Raw genomic sequence first — 20,082 nt, 5'->3', positions numbered from 1 at the left:
GTATCTGAATTGCCGATATAAAAATTTTTTTACTAAGCAACAACATTTTTTGTTTATGTTAGTAGTATTTTGTATTTTGACAACGGCACCCGATTTGGGCGTCGAAACGTTAATAAAAATCATTTTTTAATAATATTGTGGCTTATTTCCCATTATAAATAGTTAAAAAATATTAATGTATATATAAGAAAAGAAAACTACATATTTTTTCCAGTTGTAGACTTTTTTAGATAAACACTACAAGTGTACCTTTTAACGTTAAAAACACAAATATTCTCATTTGAAAGCTGTATAATTATAAATAATTTAAACAATCTTTATTTAAATAGATTAAAAATTTTGTTATAATAAATAAATTAATTTATTATAACAAAACAAAAGCAACTTTGACATATAATAATGCGTTAGTTGATGGCTCTACTCGAGTTACTTGGGAACAAAAAAAGAATGAAGAAAATTGAAGAATGAAGAAGATTTTGAACTTTGAGATTACATTTTCTCCAACCTAATTTTTGATTGGAATTTTGCTATTTTTGGCAATTTTCACTCGTTATATCGATAGTTTTTATTATAATAATATATGTTATTATTATTTTAAAGATATGAAGATTGGTGTGAAGAAAGAGGATAAAATAAAAAGGTGACGGTTCACAAATTATGATCCTATTGTTTATATCTTTGCCGTAAATGCCGGTGAACTTTAACCGGTTGTATCTCAAGAACCACTCATCACAATTAAACGTTTTTTCTTTTAAAAGAAGTGTCCTGCCGCTTTTTTTCCAATACCGTTTTTATGATTTAATTTAATTTATTATTTCCGGAGATATTCTATTTGTTTATAAGCCAAAAAATTGTTTATAATTTTAAAATATTCCTGAGGCCCCTTAAATAGTCCATTTTCAATTCTGTAAAGTACATTAGATAGGTACAGGGTCTTTTTATACAAAAATCATATTTACTCTTATGTATTATAATTATTGTGGTTATTATAGCGACCGTAAAATTTTATTTAACAATTCAATTGTTGCTAAACTGTTCATTCAATTTCCATTGGCTTCTGGAATTATAATCTATACCAAAAGAGCTTTATGCTACTAAGTTATTTAATTATTGATAAACAATTACTTATCTAAAATTTTAGTTGAAAATTAAAGATTTTGTTGGAAAAACCGGCATATTCCGGGGAAAATTTTAGTCAAAGTAAATCGGGAAAAACACGTCTCTATGTAGAATTTCATTACGGTGAATTTTTATTTGAGTGTTTTTGGTGTAAAGTTAAAATCTTTGGAGTTATAGAGCAATAATTGAAAAAAACACGATTTTCTGGCGCCATTTTGTTTATAAAAAAAGTAGCACACTATCTGCGGACTTTGCATATCTATATTATTAATATATCCAATCATAAGATTCGATTCCAGCAATAAAATTGCTGGTAAATAACTTTTCCCAAAAATGGCCTATTCTCCGATAATCTGCCCAGACTATTAATCAAAATTCACACTTATAGACCTGGATCCCGCGTAAGAAAGAAAAGTTGATAGCAAGCTGAAAATTTGTTAATAGCTTAACGGTGTCTAGTCGGACACACTTTGATGCACGGAAACAATGGAACAGGGGAAGTTTTAACTGTAGAGCATGATAAACGTGTCGTCCTGACAAGTTTATGATTGTGAAAAATAGCAAGTTGTTTTTAAGTTTATTCGATAGCCAACGTTATGTAATATATGCGAAAATGTTTGTCCGACAAAAATGTTGGGCATCTTAACGAGTCCGACACGTAGAACATGTCACATCACAGGAATTATGTTGGTGATGAATAGCAGTCTGATTTTTGCATGAGAGTTTAATGAAAGGTTAAAAAAGCAATTGGAAGTTCTGTCCGACAAAATTAATGGGATGTTTTCGTAGTCGGACATTCTAAGCAGGTAAGATATAGACAAAAATGCTGGTGATAAATAGCTTTCCGACAAAGACGAAATTTAATTAAGTAAATTATTCCTTACCAAGAATGACTGTTGTCGGAAAAAAATAAGGGGTAGATTTTGTAGTCGGACAATTTAAAAAAATAATTTATGAAATTTCAATAAGGGGTGATTATTCTATGTCAAAAGTACCTGCAATCAATTACAATCGATATCTTTCGATTTATGTCAACATCATTTAGATACCTCACTGTAATACATTTATAGTAGATCAGGCAAATTATATTATGGATTGAGTGATCTAGCTATCTTTGTTTGCCACATGCGCGGGATCGCTTGCTTAAAAGAGATAGATAGACCACCTATCGACTTTTTGCACTGTATTCCGTGTCTACCCTTATGTCTATGAATACATTTCTATTTAAGAAAAACTGTCACTTTTGACAATAATTCATAATAAATTGCAATCGTAACTTCAAATTTAAACTAATCGATTTATTTTGGCAGCAAATTATTTCTTGCCATGTGACATATTAATTACATTATTATTTCATTTGTAGAAAGTTGAGTATATACAATTTTAGTAATAATTTATTTAGGTACCCTTTTTCAATCAAGCAAAGCATTATAGCACGAAGAATGATATTCAATATTACTTTCACAATTATCTGGCAACTGAACCTCATTGAATTGATGACCAAGTATTTTACTAACTTTGTAAAATGTTCGAAAATTACTCAAAAATGTTCCGTTGAATGGTTTCACTTTTGATTTGGCGACTTAAAATTTAAACTGTTGACACTCAAAAATAGACACAAAAACACTCCATAGTTAATATAAATTTTAATTTCCAACACACGTGGCAAACAGAAACTCAGAGACCATGTACTTTCAAATACTACTTTGTATAGCACAAAGTGTCACACTGACAAATGCAGCCTTCTAATACATACTTCTAAGCATAATGTGTCATATTTACGTCTATTCTTATAAGCACCGAAGTTTTAGACTCTTCACATTTTTCAATGTCGTTTACAGGGTTAAGATTTGAGTATGGAAAAAAATGTATACAATGTTTTTTGTAGGAAATTTTCCGTACTTTCTGATGTGCCTAATTAGAAAATCCTAAGAGATTGCTTTCACATGTTTTTTGATATTTTTTATTGTCATTTTGAGAATATCTAGAACAAACTCCACCCAAAAAAATAATTGCTTTGCAATATATACATGCATTGATACTTACCTCACTGTTTTTGGAGTGTGCATGTATATATATGCACATGCAAATATGTGAATATAAGTAATAATATACAACTAAAATAGCTTTATCAATATGTGACTAAGTCATTCTGAAAAAATGTTTTTTATTTATTTCCTTCGATTTGTCCAAACTTTTTGTCCGACATATAACTTTTTGCGTTACAAAATATAATTTGTACATAAACAAATCAAAATTAGCTTGCTATTTATCACCAACATTTTTGTCTATATCTTACATGTTTAGAATGTCCGACTAGGAAATTTTCCCATTCATTTTGTCCGACAGAACTTCCAATTGCTTTTTTAACCTTTCATTAAACTCTCATGCAAAAATCAGACTGCTATTCATCACCAACATAGTTCCTGTGATGTGACATGTTCTACGTGTCGGACTCGTTAAAATGCCCAACCTTTTTGTCGGACAAACATTTTTTCATATATTATATAACGTTGGCTATTGAATAAACTTAAAAACAACTTGCTATTTTTCACCATCATAAACTTGTCAGGACGACACGTTTATCATGCTCCACCGTTAAAACTTCCCCTGTTTCAGTGTTTCCGTGCATCAATGTTTGTCCGACTAGACACCGTTAAGCTATTAACAAATTTTCAGCTTGCTATTATTCAACTTTTTTTTCTTACGCGGGATCCAGGTCTATTAAGTACATGTCTGTAAACCTGTATTGCCCCAGTTTCCAATATATTTTTTCACAAATGTAGCAGTTAGTACTAGGTTTGTTCTAGTGAACAAACTAGTTGTTCTAGTGTTCTAGTAAAATCTGAACAAATCACAAGTTAGTGCTATGTTTGTTCTGCAGTGTTACCAAGCGTGTAATTTGTTCTGCATAAACAAAAAATTTATGCAAGATATAATGTGGCGCTCCAATTTTAATGTTTAGAACTCTTTAGGGATTGCTTGCTAGTTTGTCTTAGCTCATACGCTGACGGTATGAAAGAAGGAAAAATAGAAAGACATTTTTCTTTTAAAGTAAAGATATTGCCGTAAAAGAAAAATTACACGTGTTGTCCTTAACTATTCTCAGGAGCACTTAACCTTTTATATAAAATAGCTGCGACACCGACATAATGAAGAGTGCCAAAGATCGTAAAAGGAATATGCTTCATTTCTCAACTCACCTTGAAAGTTATTATTCAAAGCGCCCGTGCTATGATTCTGGAGCATAATATGCAATCTTCATTCAAAAGTCAGACAGACTACTTATTCTTTTACAGTTCTTTCTGTGACTAGGAATGCAAATGGATAGAGGAGAAATTTGTCTGAAACCGGCAAGATTTTTATTTGGCATGATCTTTATAAAGCTGCTATTTTTCATTCTAAATGTTCTTGAACTGGGCTTGATGACATCAAAGCGCATCATATATATTAAAACGGGTAGTTTATTACTCTAAAATTATTCTGACTACGCAATTATTAACTAACGGAAGTTGAGGAGAAAAGCTTTCATATAGTTATTATTTTTCATTAATATGACGTAGATTTGACAATTTTATTACAAGTATTTTTACAGGGTGCGCGAATCTCTGGTTTTCTTTTGTTAGAGTATATAAAAAATGTTTATAACAAAATTGATGTATGGGTGTGTATACAGGGTGAGGCAAATAAAGGGCCTCTTAGAAATATCTCGAGAACTAAAGGCAACAGAATCATAAAAATTGGAACAAAGGGGTTTTGAATGATGATCTATTAAATGAAAATATTTTCATCTCTTTGCAACTTCCGTTTATACCGGAAGTTGCTTATAACTTCGTTTTTTTTAATGGGACATGGGACTTCGTCCCATTTAATGGGACGTATATTTTAAAATGTTTGGATTCTCTTCGATGTCTTCTTTCTTGAAATATGAGGTTTTGTAATATTATACAGGGTATTTTAAAAGATAATTACGTTTTTTTATTAATTTCGTAGCAAAATTAACACCCTGTAGAATTGTAGTAGTTTGACATCTAAAACTCTACTTACGTTCAAATGATTTTTAATATACTCTACTATTGTTAAGAATCATTAGTATAGCTAAATTTTTAATTTTAGTATACAGGGTTGGTCGAAACTCGGAATGAGTATTTTCTGAGCTTTCTTAAATGGAACACCCTGTATTTTATATTGTAATGAAATGATATTTTATGGTACTTTTTTATTTCTTAAGCATTCCCTACACCTAACTGCTTTAATTTGTGCTTAATTGTTAATCGCACCAACAATCTTAACTATGTAGGTATTTTGATAGCTAAACCATTATTGCCAATTTTAAGGACCAGTCTAGATTAATATGTATTTATTTCTGAAAAATTATTTGAGATTGAGTATTTTCACGGCCAACCTAATAAAATTTTACGTATTTTTTGTTATTAATGTTTAGCTTGAATCACCAATAACTCACAAATTAAAGCAGTTAGGTATAGGGAATGCTTAAGAAATAAAAAAGTACTATAAAATATCATTTCACTACAATACAAAAATACAGGGTGTTCCATTTAAGAAAACTCAGAAAATACTCATTCCGAGTTTCGACCAACCCTGTATACTAAAATTAAAAATTTAGCTGTACTAATGATTCTTAACAATAGTAGAGTATATTAAAAATCATTTGACCGTAAGTAAAGTTTTAGATGTCAAACTACTACAATTCTACAGGGTGTGAATGTTGCTACAAAATTAATAAAAAAACGTAATTATCTTTTAAAATACCCTGTATAATATTACAAAACCTCATATTTTAAGAAAGAAGACATCGAAGAGAATCCAAAAATGTAAAAATATACAGGGTGTCCCATTAAAAAAAACGAAGTTATAAGCAACTTCCGGTATAACCGGAAGTTGCAAAGAGATGAAAATATTTTCATTTAATAGATCATCCTTCAAAACCCCTTTTTTTCTAATTTTCATGATTCTGTTGCCTTTAGTTCTCGAGATATTTCTAATAGGCATGTTATCTGCCTCACCCTATATACCGATTGAGTTTTATGTAGGGAACACCTTAATTATATAATGGTGAGGAATGATCGTGTGATGGTATTATGGTGGTATTTGCATTGTTGTCAGATCTTCCGTTATTCTGGAAATCTTTCTTATTTCTCATGGGATTCCCTGTATATTTTTTGCGTTTTGGAATATTCTTTATACCTAAATGCAGTAATTTCGAAGTTATTGCTACATACATTTATTAAAAAAAATTTAAAACGAATTATGAAAATACATTTTTTTCGGAAATACAGTGAGAACAAAAAAGGTGTTTTGTAATTTTTCTCTACAGTTGATCTTTTTCAAATAATAAACAATTTGAAATTTAAAAAAAAACGAAAAATGACGATTTTTGAGGCTTAAAACCACGAGTAAAAAGTATAATTTTTGAAATTTCTAAGTGCCTAAATTCAAGTTCAAACCTTCTTCTATCAGCTCCCCATTAGAATTTTGTTATTCTAAAACATTTTTTTTAACTGGGAATGAAGCGCATATGAGAGAACGGGCGGCGGGCCGCATTAACAATTAAAAAACAGTGTTTTAAAATTAAATAAGCCCAAATGACTTATCGGGTACTGATAAAATAAGATTTGAACTTGAATTTAGGCACTTCGTAATTTCAAAAATAATATTTTTTAATTGTGTTTTTGTGCCTTCGTCATTTTTCTTAATTTTTTATGTTTAACTTGTTTATTATATAATTCGAAAACTATCAGCTTTAGATAAAAATTACAAAAGACTTTTTTTTGTTTCCAATGATCTAAAGAACCTAACATAATGTCTGCTTGGGCCGGAAAACTTGATTTTTATAATTTTTTAAAAATAAATGTAGCAATAACTCCGAAACTAAAGAATTTAGGCTTAGGGAATATTACATGAAAAATAATCACTATTTCTAAGGACTTCAAAATGCAAAAAATCTACAGGGTGTTTTATATGAAATAAGAAAGTTTATTAGATTTACGGGAAAACGGAAGATCTAATAACAATGATAAAGACCTTTACCCACCAAAATCTATCAAAAATAGTGCAAGCCGTTTCTGAGATAATTGAGGCGTTTCATTAATAAAACTCACCCTGTATATCAAAGACGTCTATAATTTAAAATAATTTTAGATTAAATAGAGTCAGTCAGAACAATAGAATGAACCAAATTTATGTTTTTTTTTTTAATGAAAGGCCCTGCATATAAAACCAGTGAAGTTAGTCCTGGATATATAGGGGACCATTTCACAGTGCCACTGTATCCGAGTCAGCTGTTGTTATAGTTATTATTTTTGTAGCAAAGCATGGGTCCGTTGGACCAGATGGTTAAAGTCCAATGCTGACGTCACTAACGTCAATCTTGGTAAGCATTGGATCTGCATTACCAGCCGACGTGATAGATGACGTGATAGTCGTTGAAAACTTGTCACTACAGGATCGCCCTTATTCTTTTTGGTGCGTGTTTCAATTTGTGTATCTCGTTGATGTCGTTGATATTGTGACTTGCGAGGTGTCATGTGATAGCTTCTAGCGAATAGATTACCTAGAAGATATCAAAGATAGCTGAGTCCACGAAGTGGCACATACATAACATTTATTGTGGATGCGGTGGTGCTCAATCATATTGAAAGCACACATTTTGTCTAATTCCCAAGGGAACATACTCTAACAAGCCAGGCAACTGGTTTGTTAAAAACCTATGATACTCATTGCCATTTACCGTTCAGTCGAAGAAGTAAGGTCCAATAACATAATATTGTACCTACTGATTTACGCGGTTGACTTTACTATTTTATTATTTATGTTTTTAGGCACAAAGTTTAATTTAAACAAAGGAAGACTTACTTTAGATTATTTTATTCTACAACACTTATTTAATTTATTTAATACTTACAAATAACTCAAACTAACACATCTAATTTATTTACAATCTCAAATTTATGATTTTAAAATTTAAAACATAATAATTCCAATAACTAATATATTTCAAAATACACGACGAACAACTCGATTCGAAATACAATAATTATTAAGTGTCGATAACTGAGTGGCCTGCTAAATGATCCTCTCGTTCTTATATACTTCGGTATCCCTCGTTCTGAATGCCGTGGAAAGAAATGGTGTTCTCTGGTAACGACGGTTTGGAAAGAAATAGATCAGGTTGTGAGCGGCCTATAAATAATGTCACAATATAATCTGATACGTTCTTATATCTTACAAATAACGTTATGTACCTCTTAAAATCATAATATAATTGAATAATCTTTTGCCCAGATTTGTACACTTTACTCTTGACATTATTATAGTAGGAAATAATGAAAGATACTTAAAACAAAAACTGGAACAGTGGACACGAGCTCTGGAGGAAAAAGGTTTAAAACTTAGTAGGACAAAGACAGAGTATTTAGAATGTTCATTTAAAGATGGAGTTACTACAAATAAAATGGTATCTTTGGATGGTGAAGGGATTGTAAAAAGCAATAGTTTTAAGTACCTGGGATCGGTATTACAGAGTAACGGAGAAATAGATGGAGATGCATGCAGTAGAATTAGGGGTGGATGGATGAAGTGGAAGGAAGCGAGTGGTGTGTTGTGTGACAGAAAAGTTCCAATGAAGCTGAAAGGAAAATTCTATAAAACAGCCATAAGACCGGCTATGATGTACGGAACTGAATGTTGGGCAGTGAAAAAAAAAGAGGAATAACGAATGCATGTGGCGGAGATGAGAATACTTAGATGGATGAGTGGAGTGATAAGAAGGGATAAAATTAAAAATGAGTATATTAGGGGAAGTCTAGGTGTGGCACCAATTGATGCCAAAATGAGAGAGCATAGGTTGAGATGGTTTGGTCATGTTCAACGTCGAGACGTTAATCATCCAATACGAAGAGTAGCTGAAGTGCAGATTCCTGGAAGGAGTAGGAGTGGAAGACCAAAGAAGACGTGGGGGGAGACGATTAGGCAGGACATGTTGGTAAAGGGGATTAATATTGATATGGCCCAGGATAGAATTGTGTGGAGAAATGCAATTAGGGAAGCCGACCCCGCATAGGGATAAGGCAAAGAGAATGATGATGATGACTCTTGACATCGTTACATTCAGCTGTATGCTCGATCGAAAAAATTGCCGGTTCGATATAAGATTCAAATATAAAACGGAACGACAAATACTTCTAATTTAACAACACACAGTCCATGCTTAACTTTGAGGTAACAAGGTATTTGTTTATTTAATGAGTAATCACGACCACCCCTCGCACTGGTAGAAATTACGAGGACTTATTTCAATATTTAATACCGCCATTGTGAGAGGGCGTTGCCTGAAAGGGGGGAAGAACGTTGATATAATGCTTCTATTTGCGTTTGCATAACTGAATGTATGTATACGTCATTTACATTTACCCTTTATCCCACGGTCAGAGATGTTCTCTGCTGTCCGTTGTTTGTTTTTAATGCTGCAGAATAAAATTAATTAACCAGCCAAGGGAAAAAAACACTTAAGTTAACAAAAAATATAACTTTAATAAAGAACCATCGAAATAACTTGTAATTAGGGTAGACTTAGCATTAGAAATTCCTTTGGTTGGTTGATTAAATTTTCTTTGATTACCTGATTACTTTATGGTTAATCAAGATTAAATCTAATATTTGTTATTTGTCTGGCTAATTTTAGGTATTTTTTAAAAGTTCTTAAATATAAGGACACTCTTTAGAATATTTTATAATATTTTAGAATTTAACCTTGCAGATTCAGAGTGGTAGAGTTATAGATTGCCAACTAAAAGGCCTTCAAGGGTAACAGGTAGTACACAGACTAGAGAGGCTACATAAACAAAGGGGTAAAAAATGTGTACCAAAACGTTATTAAATCCAGAGGAACTAAACAGAATAACTCAAAATATTGCAGAAACAAAGAGAGGTTACTTATGGGAGAAACTACAGGAAAATTTAACAGATAGGCGGAATACTTCGAAGATCTGTGAAATACAGACCAACAAGAGAACTACAGGAAAATGAGAATTGTCAAGGAGATAACGACGCAAGGTTAAATAATAAGAAACCTAAAAAATAACAAAAAGGGACGAGAAAGTAAGAGATTTTTAAGAAAGGCGGCGACAGACAATGAAAGAGAAATATTCGCTTGACAGTAGCAGTTTGGCAAAAAGAAGAAATGCCGAAACAATTGAACAAATGCGCTTATTTGTCCGATCTACAAAAATGACAACAAAACGGAGTGCAAAATCTGATATAGCACTATTAGAAGTAGTTCAATACAATACTTTTATAAACTACAAAGGGCTATAGAAGACTTGAGAAGATTTCTTATATTGCCAAAACTAACAAAGCTTAATAGAGTACCTACTTAGGCATTACCTATAAGATGTTTGGTGATACCTATAGGTTGTATACTTTTATATCTGGAAGCGGTTGCAAAGCTCTAATACACTCGCCGGCCACGACCGATGAGAGCATAATTTCCCTATTCGCCACCCGAAGCGGAGATGCGTCTGATGGAAGACAGACAAATATCACATGGAATTACTCTATTTATTTATTTATTTTTTATTTATTTATTTAAAACTTTACAAACACTATAAACTAATAGTAGTTACATGTAAAGTGAAGTACTAACTAAAAATATAAACCTAAAACTAATAAGCTAAGTAAATGAAAAAGGAAGGGAGTATTTGTGTTTTATGAAATCCCTTAAACCTAGCGCTGATGTGCAAGCAATGTCCTAAGGTCCCTGATTTTTACATTAAATATGTCTATATCAGTTAATCCATTGAATAATTCATTACATATTTTTAACATATTATTCACTGGTGACATATTTCTATAGATAGATAGATAGATAGATAGATAGATAGATAGATAGATAGATAGATAGATAGATAGATAGATACGTTTATTGACAATTTTTACATAGTAAACACTACATGGCATGTCACAATATAAATAAGTCACTTTTGTATACATAGGAAATAACTAAGAAATAATACAAGAACACATAATATAGCGTGAAAAATAGAAATATAAAAAAACAATTCAATTAGGTGTAATATAGTTTTCATAAAAACGACCACACTAGGAGCTCAAACAAACAAATTCCTGTATACTATAGAAACAGTGTTCCAGTAGGAAGTGTTTTGCTAATTTATAAAATTGTTTAGAATTCATTGCCTTAATATCAATATTTTTGTTTAGGTTTAAGAAACAATTATACAGATTATAATCTATGGTATTAAGTTGTGTAACACACAATATGGAATATGGTATAATGATATGACTTTTGTTTCTTGTATTATACTGATGTTGATCAGCATGTGTTTTTACATCTTGTATATTATTATGAACAGTTAACAAAGTTTCAAATATATATTGAAGGTAAAGGAAGAATGCCATACTTTTTAAACAAGGGTTTACAGCTGGCGCGATATTCCGCTGAGTCAATAATTCGGATTGCTGCTTTTTGAAAAGTGAAAACTTTATATGCATAGGACGAGTTTCCTCAAAGAAGTATGCAATATGTCAGGATACTATGAACCATTCCAAAATAAACTGACCTAAGAATATCTCGACTCACAGAAGTAGCCAACCTGCGCATAGCAAAAATCTGTGAGGCGAGCTTCTTACACAATCCTTCAATATGGTGCGACCAGTTCAACCTTGTATCCATAGTAACACCTAGTAACTTTACTGGTTTAGATGGTTTAACCCATCTATCAGAACTAAATACTATTGTCTGGGTTTTCTGCTCGTTTAACTTAAGTTTGTTACAGTTAAACCAGGATTTAGATTTTTCTAATATTTCCTGACTATAATCAGTTTTACCTCTACATAATAAGGTTGTGTCATCTGCAAAAAGAACACAGTTGGTGTTATCCAAGGCACTTGGTAAAGAACTTGTATAAAATAGATCTGGGTTGGTTATCCTTAACCTACTCTTAGGTACTCTTAGGTAAACAAACTCAATTAGATCACAGTCTGTGTATTTAATACTATTAACAATTAAGTATATGTATAAACATAATGGCCTGACTGTTTCTCCTAGTGGCAAGTGACTGCAACTGAAACGAATCCAACATTACCCTGTAAGAGACCATATATGGATATTCCTTGTTTTTCCTTAGGTATAAAAATCTTAGAAATCGTTTTTGAACTTTTTCGATCCTTTCTGAGTTTGAAAATGCAATTGGATACCAGATGTTTAAAGCATATTCCATATGTGGTCTCACCAGGGCATTATAGAGTTTTATAATTGTGTTTATTCTGAAGTTATTGCTATTTCTAATAACAAAACCCAAGGCACGATAGGCTCTGTTAGTTATTTCACAAAAGTGTGTATTGAACTTCATGTTTGTTTGAAATGTAACTCCAAGATCCTTCATAACACTCACTCTCTCCACTCGATCACCATTAATACAATAATTTAATTTAATTAATTAAATTAATACATAATACATAAAATTAAACAATAATTTAATTATTAAAATATTACATTGAACTGAAAAATCGAATAAAATTGAATTTGTACGTTTAAATTAAATTTATTTAAAATAAAATAAAAATGTATACCATTTTTATTTAGTTGCAATGCTAAGGCAAAACTGGCTTCTTTTTCACTTAGAACAGAGAACGCAAACCAGCACTCTAAATCGAAGATTTTCGACTCTAATTGGAGTCATCATCAGGCGTAGGTTTGCTGCTCTCTGCCCCAAGTGACGAAACTCCGAGAGCTTATCCCCGCATTGCAACTGACGTTTATGGAGTAGGTGTCTAGCGACATCTGGCAACTGAAAGTTAAAGTTAGAAATATTGAAAATATTGAAAAGTGTTAAAAATATTCCGAGGCAACCATTAGGCTTTTTTGCATTTTATCGTTTTTACGTGAAATGAGGAGCAGGCCCATTGTCACAATCCCCCACCTGGAGAACCAGGAAGAATTTCTGTCGGGGTCTTCTACCCTTAGCTGATGTGATCCAGATTTCGAGCGCTGGATACTCGCTCTTCACCCTCCCTCGTCTGCAGCACAACGCACATCCATTGTACGCCATGCCCCCAGCAGTTACGAGACCCATAAATGGATCTTCGAGGACGTGAGAGTAGGATTCGTTGGCAGAGCTGAGTTTGATTTCTCAAACCCCTGACTCATGTCAGGTACCAGTGAGCATTTCTCAGAGTTTTATTGCTATATAGATATCAGCAGTCCATACAGCCTCTGAGACTCCTTACCAACATTTAACTGCCTCTACATTAAATGCATCTACATTTTAGTTTATTGCCCTTTTTATGAATCATCGATTCATAAAAAGGGCAATAAACTAAAATGTAGCAATTATCGCGGAATATCAGTAACAAATACAATAAGCAGAGTATATACAAAAATTTTAAGAGAACTGATTGAACAAGAATACTCAGGATACGAAGAAGAAGAGCAATACGGGTTTAGAGCTGGAAGGTCCTGTACGGATAATGTATTTTCGTTGAAACAAATCATCGAAAAAAAATTAGAACGGAATAGGCCAACACACCTAGTTTTTATAGATTTACAAAAAGCATACGACAATATACCGATACTGAAACTATGGGAAGTACTGCAAAACTCCAACATTAACTTTACTCTCATAAAAGCTGTACAAAATTTATACAGTGACATGAAATCTGCAGTAAAATTAGGAAACAAAATAACAGATTTGTTTACAGTCAACAAAGATCTACGACAAGGATGTTGCATATCACCGAGTCTGTTTAAGATTTATATCGCCAAAGCACTTGCAATATGGAAAAGCAAATGCAGTGGAATGGGCATCCAAATCGACGACAACACCTGCCTGTACACCCTTCAGTTTGCAGACGATCAGATAATATGTGCAAACGATAAAGAAGATTTGGAATATATGACTCGCAAATTAAAGGAAGAATACGAAAAATGGGGATTGCAGATGAATGTAGAAAAAACACAATATTTATGCCTAGGTGAGGATTCAACTGATATGATATTGGACAATAATCAGAAAATAACCAGCTGTGATAAATATAAGTATTTGGGCATTAATTTCAACAAGGAAGGTACTGACGATGCAAAAATTAAGAGCAGAATAAATAAAGCAAGAACGATAATTAAATCATTGAACGGAGTTTTGTGGAGTACCGAGATAGGGAAACAAAGAAAAATGCGAATATACAACACCATGATTAAGAGCACATTGGTATACGGATCCGAAACATGGAGAATAAAGGAACACCTAAAACGAAAAATAGAAGCTACTAAGATGGACGCCCTAAGAAGAGCAAGTAGAGCATCGAGATTGGACCGGGTTAGAAACGAGGAAGTAAAGCGAAGAGTGAATTTACAGGAAACGGTTGTATAATGCATTGAGAAGAAACAATTAACGTGGTACGGACATGTTCAGAGAATGGGGGAGGAAAGACTGCCAAAGAAAATTATGAAATGGATACCCACAGAAAACAGAAAAAGAGGTAGGCCAAGAACGACATCGATACAAGGAGTAAGACGATCAATGAGTGTACGAGGATTAGAAGATGAAAACTGCAATGATAGATGATATTGGCAACAAGGCATCGGACAACGTCGGAGGACGTTTTGAACCCGAATTTATATATATATATATATATATATATATATATATATATATTAAAAATATTCCTAAAAGATATTTAATTGAAAACTTATTGGACCATTTTCCTGGTAACACCTCCATGGCTTCCAAAAGTTGCAAGCCAGATGGTATACATTTTTATTTTATTTTATATTAGTTCTACTTCTTTCCTAGTTTCCCTTCTAGTAACGAGGTCCATTTTCCTTTGGAATTTACCAACTGAACAGACGGAGTCGTGAATTGTTAAGTTTTTGAATTCCCTCTTGTCTTCTTCGCTTCAGCATCCATCTGGCTTGCAATTTTTGGAGGCCATGGAGGTGTTACCAGGAAAATGGTCCAATAGGTTTTCAATTAAATATCTTTAAGAATATTTTTAATATTTTTCAATATTTTTAATATTTCTATTAGGTTGAAAACTTTGACTTTAAATTTATATAATTTGTATATTTAATACTAATCATTTTTCTCTTTTCAGGTAAGTCCAAACCAGAAGGCTGAGGATCATCTAGAAAATACGGTAAAGTAGAAATTCCGAGTCAAAATTTCTTGCAATTTTGTTTGTTTGTGCAGACTGTGTTCTAAGTACGGCTATGATATTGTAGTCCTTAGTTTAGCAATTGATTTCGAAAGATAAAATGCATTTGTTTCACAAAATATTATATTGATTCATTTATAGTATGTATAATGATAAACGAACCTAACCATAATAATAGTATCAACATAGCTGTGTTTTTTGCAGTGCTGTGGGCTCGGTTCTTGCTTGTGTTTATTTAATTTTGCTCGACGTTAAATAAAAGATCAGGATAATGTTATTCTCTGACGTTAAAATTTTGAGCAGGAGACTAAGAGAATTCATATTGAATTGGGAATATCAGAACTGAAATGGCCAGATTCTGGAGAAACACAAGTGAAAGATCACAATGTATACTACTCGGTAATAAATGATGGATCACATGATCTCGATGATATTATGAGTCGGAGTAATTATATCACCTTAGGTTGTGAAATGCGTTACTAACTTTACACTAATATCAGTACACTACAACTACATCGACACGATAATAAATGTAGAATGAACCAACAACCAGGAAATAAAAGCGTGCATCGGAAAAGCTAGATCACCCTTCAATCGGATATTAGCCTTTTGCAATGTTACGTCTTCTGATTTTTTTTTGATGGTGTTCAATCGTGGACCTTGAACAAAGATATGTGCAGAAAATTTTAAGCAATTGAGATAATGTGGTTATATCGTAGAATACTTAACATCCAGTGAACCAACTGAGTCACAAACGAGGAAGTCATCAGAAGAATAAAAAAAACCGAGAGGTACTAACTGACCACCATCAAATCTCGAAAGCTACAATACTTCAGACAGATTATGTGAAATGCATCCAGATATGCATGGGCATACAAGCCCTGCAGGGAAAAGTATTGGGAAAGCGAGGTTCGGGAAGAAGAAGAACATCGTTGTGAGGTCTTTCCGCGTTGCTATGGATAAGATAACGATAACCATGTTGATCGCCAATATTTGTCATGGATAGGTACATCAAGAAGAAGAAGAATCTTATTTACACAATATAGTACATTTCTAGTCAAGCACAACAAAAAAAATCTGCAAAGACTTTTACAGCAAATTTTTAGAAGTTATCAAAATATTTTAATATTGAATAATGGAGTACTTAATCCAGATTCCCGTGAAATTCAACTATTTAGGTACATCCGCATCAGGTTTTAACCATGTTGAGATGGAAGTACGAGAACAAACAGTAATAGTAGCAAAGTTAGCAGGATATCAATACAAAATGCTAACGCAAACAATAGAAATGAATAACTTTGGAGAATCGCTGTAATGATACCTCTAAAGGGAAAAAGAAGCGAATGCAAAGCCTAGGACATTTTGAAACCAATGACCAATGGAAGTAGGAAGACTGGTATGAATCACACGAGATAATTCACCAGTAGAACATCAGACCCTATTCCGTCTTCAATAGAGGTAGAGTGATAACTTAAGCAGGCGTATGAAAATTAAACAGATAATTATCCAGATAAAATCTTAAATTCCTTTTAAAACAATGCAATGGTTCAGTGTCTATTAGATTTAAAACTAATAGACCAGTAAGGATCTGTGAAAAAACGTCTATTTTTGGATGTGAAAGGTGGCATTCGGATTTTTGCAGATAAAGTTAGGTGACACCTTTAGTAATAATAATTGACTTATGATCCTTCTCAAATATGCCCGGAATATTAATAAAAAAATTAAAATATTTAAAAATTTCGAAAAACGTCGAATTTTTTCTACTTTCTTTGCTTATAACTTTAAAACGATTCGTTTTGGAACGAAGTTGTTGAGAAATAAAATAAAGATAATTGAATTTTGTATGATATACGACTGGTCAAAAATGTCTTAACGTATTACCTTTTCTGCAATATAGCAATAAATACAAAATAAGGGGGCAAAATACGCCTGCTGTTATTCAATGTTTCTTAACCACTTTGATGGCACTTAGAACCTTAGTAATTCGCTGAGGAAATTTTTTGTAACATACTTAAACCGTGTACCAAATTTCATTAAAATCGACCTAATAGATTTTGCATAATAAATTTGCAATCTAAATGTTTTTAAAAAAGTTCAAATTTTTTAAAATCTTTCTTAACAAAAAGTAGACCATTTAGAAGTCTAATTTTTTTACATATAAAGAGGTGCTCTACCTATCTAATATACTTTACAGAATTAAAATCGGATTATTTAAGGGGCCTCAGCAATGTTTTAAACTTATAAACAATTTTTGGCTTATAAAAAATAGCTTTGTTTAATAATAAAAAAATTAATTTTTAGCAATGCAAATAAATAAAACCGGTATAATTTGGCTTAAACTTTCAAATGCTGTCAGCAGAATTGCTATTTTATTTTTTTAATCAAACATTATTCGCGTTCAAAAATTGCAATTTTTCGAATTTTTGAAAGTTCCACTGCGTTTATCTCGAAAACTATGCATCCTACGAAAAAACTAAACTTGTAAGAACATTTTTTGCTTAGAATTACCCAAGAAATACAAAAAAATGTTTTATTTTGCGAAAAATCGATGTTATGTAATTCCTCAAGTTCTTTGTTTATAACAATCTTATCGACATCCGGATCAACTGTTACCCAAAAAAATCGTGTTCTACGGGTCAAAAAATACATAAAAATCTTGGGTAAGTCCATCTAAATAAAAGAGCCCGCAGCACCCCCTCCTGGCCACAGGACTAATTTGTTTATAAGCCAAAAAATTGTTTATAAATTTAAAACATTGCTGAGGCTGCTTAAACAATCCGATTTCAATTCTGTAAAGTGCATTAGATAGCTGGAGTGCTTCTTTATATGTAAAAAAATTTACAAAACTTTGTGTGTTCTAGTTTTTGATGTGCAAGATTTTAAAAAAATTTAATTTTTTAAAAAAGTTTAGATTGCAAAATTATTATTCAAAATCTAGTAAGTCAATTTTAATGAAATTTGGTGTACGGTTTTAGCATATTACAAAAATTTTCTAAGCGAATTAGGAAGGTTCCAAGTGTAACCTAAGTGATGGAAAAACATTGAATAAGGACAGGCTTGTTTTGCCCCCTTATTTTATATTTATTGCTATTTTGCAGCAAGGGTGATAAATTAAGACATTTTTAATCAATCGCATCTGATAGAAAATTTAATTATCTTTGTTTGATTCCTATACGACTTTGTTCCAAAATGAATCATTTTAAAGTTATAAGCAAAAAAAGTAGAAAAAAAAACGAAATTTTTTGAAATTTTTAAATATTTTATTTTTTTTTATTAATGTTCCGGGCATATTTGAGAAGAAGCATAAATCAATTATTATGATTAACGAAGTTATCACCTAACTTTATCCGCAAAAATCTGAATGCCACCTCTCACATCCACCTAAAAACAGATCATTACTGGTCTATAATGCAATTTTCTTCAATAAACAACAAACATTATTTATAGTCACACTTCCCCCCAATTTTCTTTGGCAAACCGTTGTCTACGTGTCGAAACAAGTCTTTTCCCCGGACCCCAATGATAAATATTCCCCTGTAATGGATTCGGCCTCTCCCCGTTCGCGAACCGGACCAGAAAATGCCGATCACGTTTTCTACTCCAAGTTTGGATCACGTTTCTCCCCAAACCCCGGATTGATAAATTCAATTTCAGGCCTACCACAATGTGTTGCGCTACCATACCATACCCGGACCGTCTGCATTCCCTCAATACGAAGTGCATTTCTCCCTTTTTCCTTTGAAGTGAAAGGAGCAAAACTTTTCACATATTGTCATTGTCGGCAGGTTAAACGAAAAATCGGAGCTGACGTTTATGAAAAGATTGCTGAATGCCAATGTAAATTGTTGGAAAATTCGAATTCATCGAGTTGAAAAAATTAAAATATAAGTGACAATAAAGAGACCAAGGCGGATCTGTGAATTGTGGCATTATGATTTTTGGAGCCTATGAGCCTTCGGAGCTCTTTCTCGAAAAAATTTTTCATATATTCGATATTCATAACATACAGTGATGAGTGTCCAAAGAACCGGCAAAATAACGCAAAAGATGGAAAAGATATTAAGTTGTGAGATAGCATGAGATATAGCTAGTTATTATACGTGGCTAGTTGACTGCAGTCATAGTTATGGTAGGGGAGCAAATTACGCTAAATGTGCAGTCACTCGAGCGCTTTGGGGACCTATTGGGTTGTGAAGAGTAGGTCCTAAAACCAAAAAAATTTAAGTAAAGTTTTCCATTTTAGTGGGGACTTAATTTTCCATTTCCAACAATCGTTTTTTTAGATTTTAGCGCCATCTATCATAATTCGAAAAAAGTCTCTAATTAAAGTTGCTTATTTTTACGTAAGGAATCCAAATCTGCAATAAAAAATGGGGGCTCTTATTTAAGATTTTAAAGTAACCCCCCACCCCACCTCCGTGGGGGTCGTATTTGGTGCCATTCGATAGATTTTTCAAAAATATTGAATAAGTGTATTTTTCAGTTTTTCGATCTGATGTTCATTTCGCGAAATATAGCGTGATTCGTATTTAAAATATTAAATTTACCCCCCACCCCTCTCCGTGGGAAGTCGTGTTTGACATCATTCGATAGATTTTTGAAAAATATTCAGCACGTATTTTTTAGTTTTTCGATCTGTCATTCATTTTGCGAAATATTCGCTGTTTTCTTGTGAAACTTTGGGACTCACCCATTTCCTTACGTCCCGCTCAAATCGTCAGATTTTTGAAATATACACTGTTTTGCATGTACTTAACTTACCTTATCTTAATC

At 32.4% G+C, this 20,082-nt stretch overlaps 1 protein-coding gene across 3 annotated transcripts in view; it reads left to right on the top strand.

Moving 5' to 3' along the window:
• Positions 1-20,082, top strand: part of LOC126880604 (uncharacterized) — a 605,043-nt gene that overhangs the window by 68,079 nt on the left and 516,882 nt on the right. For 2 of the 3 annotated variants that reach the window (XM_050644584.1, XM_050644590.1), the window contains exon 2: positions 15,250-15,291. The exons of the other annotated variant lie outside the window; for it this stretch is intronic. In XM_050644584.1, the coding sequence (XP_050500541.1) occupies positions 15,250-15,291 (42 nt within the window). The remainder of the gene's footprint in view (positions 1-15,249; positions 15,292-20,082) is intronic. 3 annotated transcript variants of the gene reach the window in all.

The sequence above is a fragment of the Diabrotica virgifera genome, chromosome 2 (assembly GCF_917563875.1).
Source record: "Diabrotica virgifera virgifera chromosome 2, PGI_DIABVI_V3a".
In the NCBI taxonomy this organism is placed as follows: domain Eukaryota; kingdom Metazoa; phylum Arthropoda; class Insecta; order Coleoptera; family Chrysomelidae; genus Diabrotica; species Diabrotica virgifera.
This window is presented reverse-complemented; position numbering and strand designations above follow the sequence as displayed.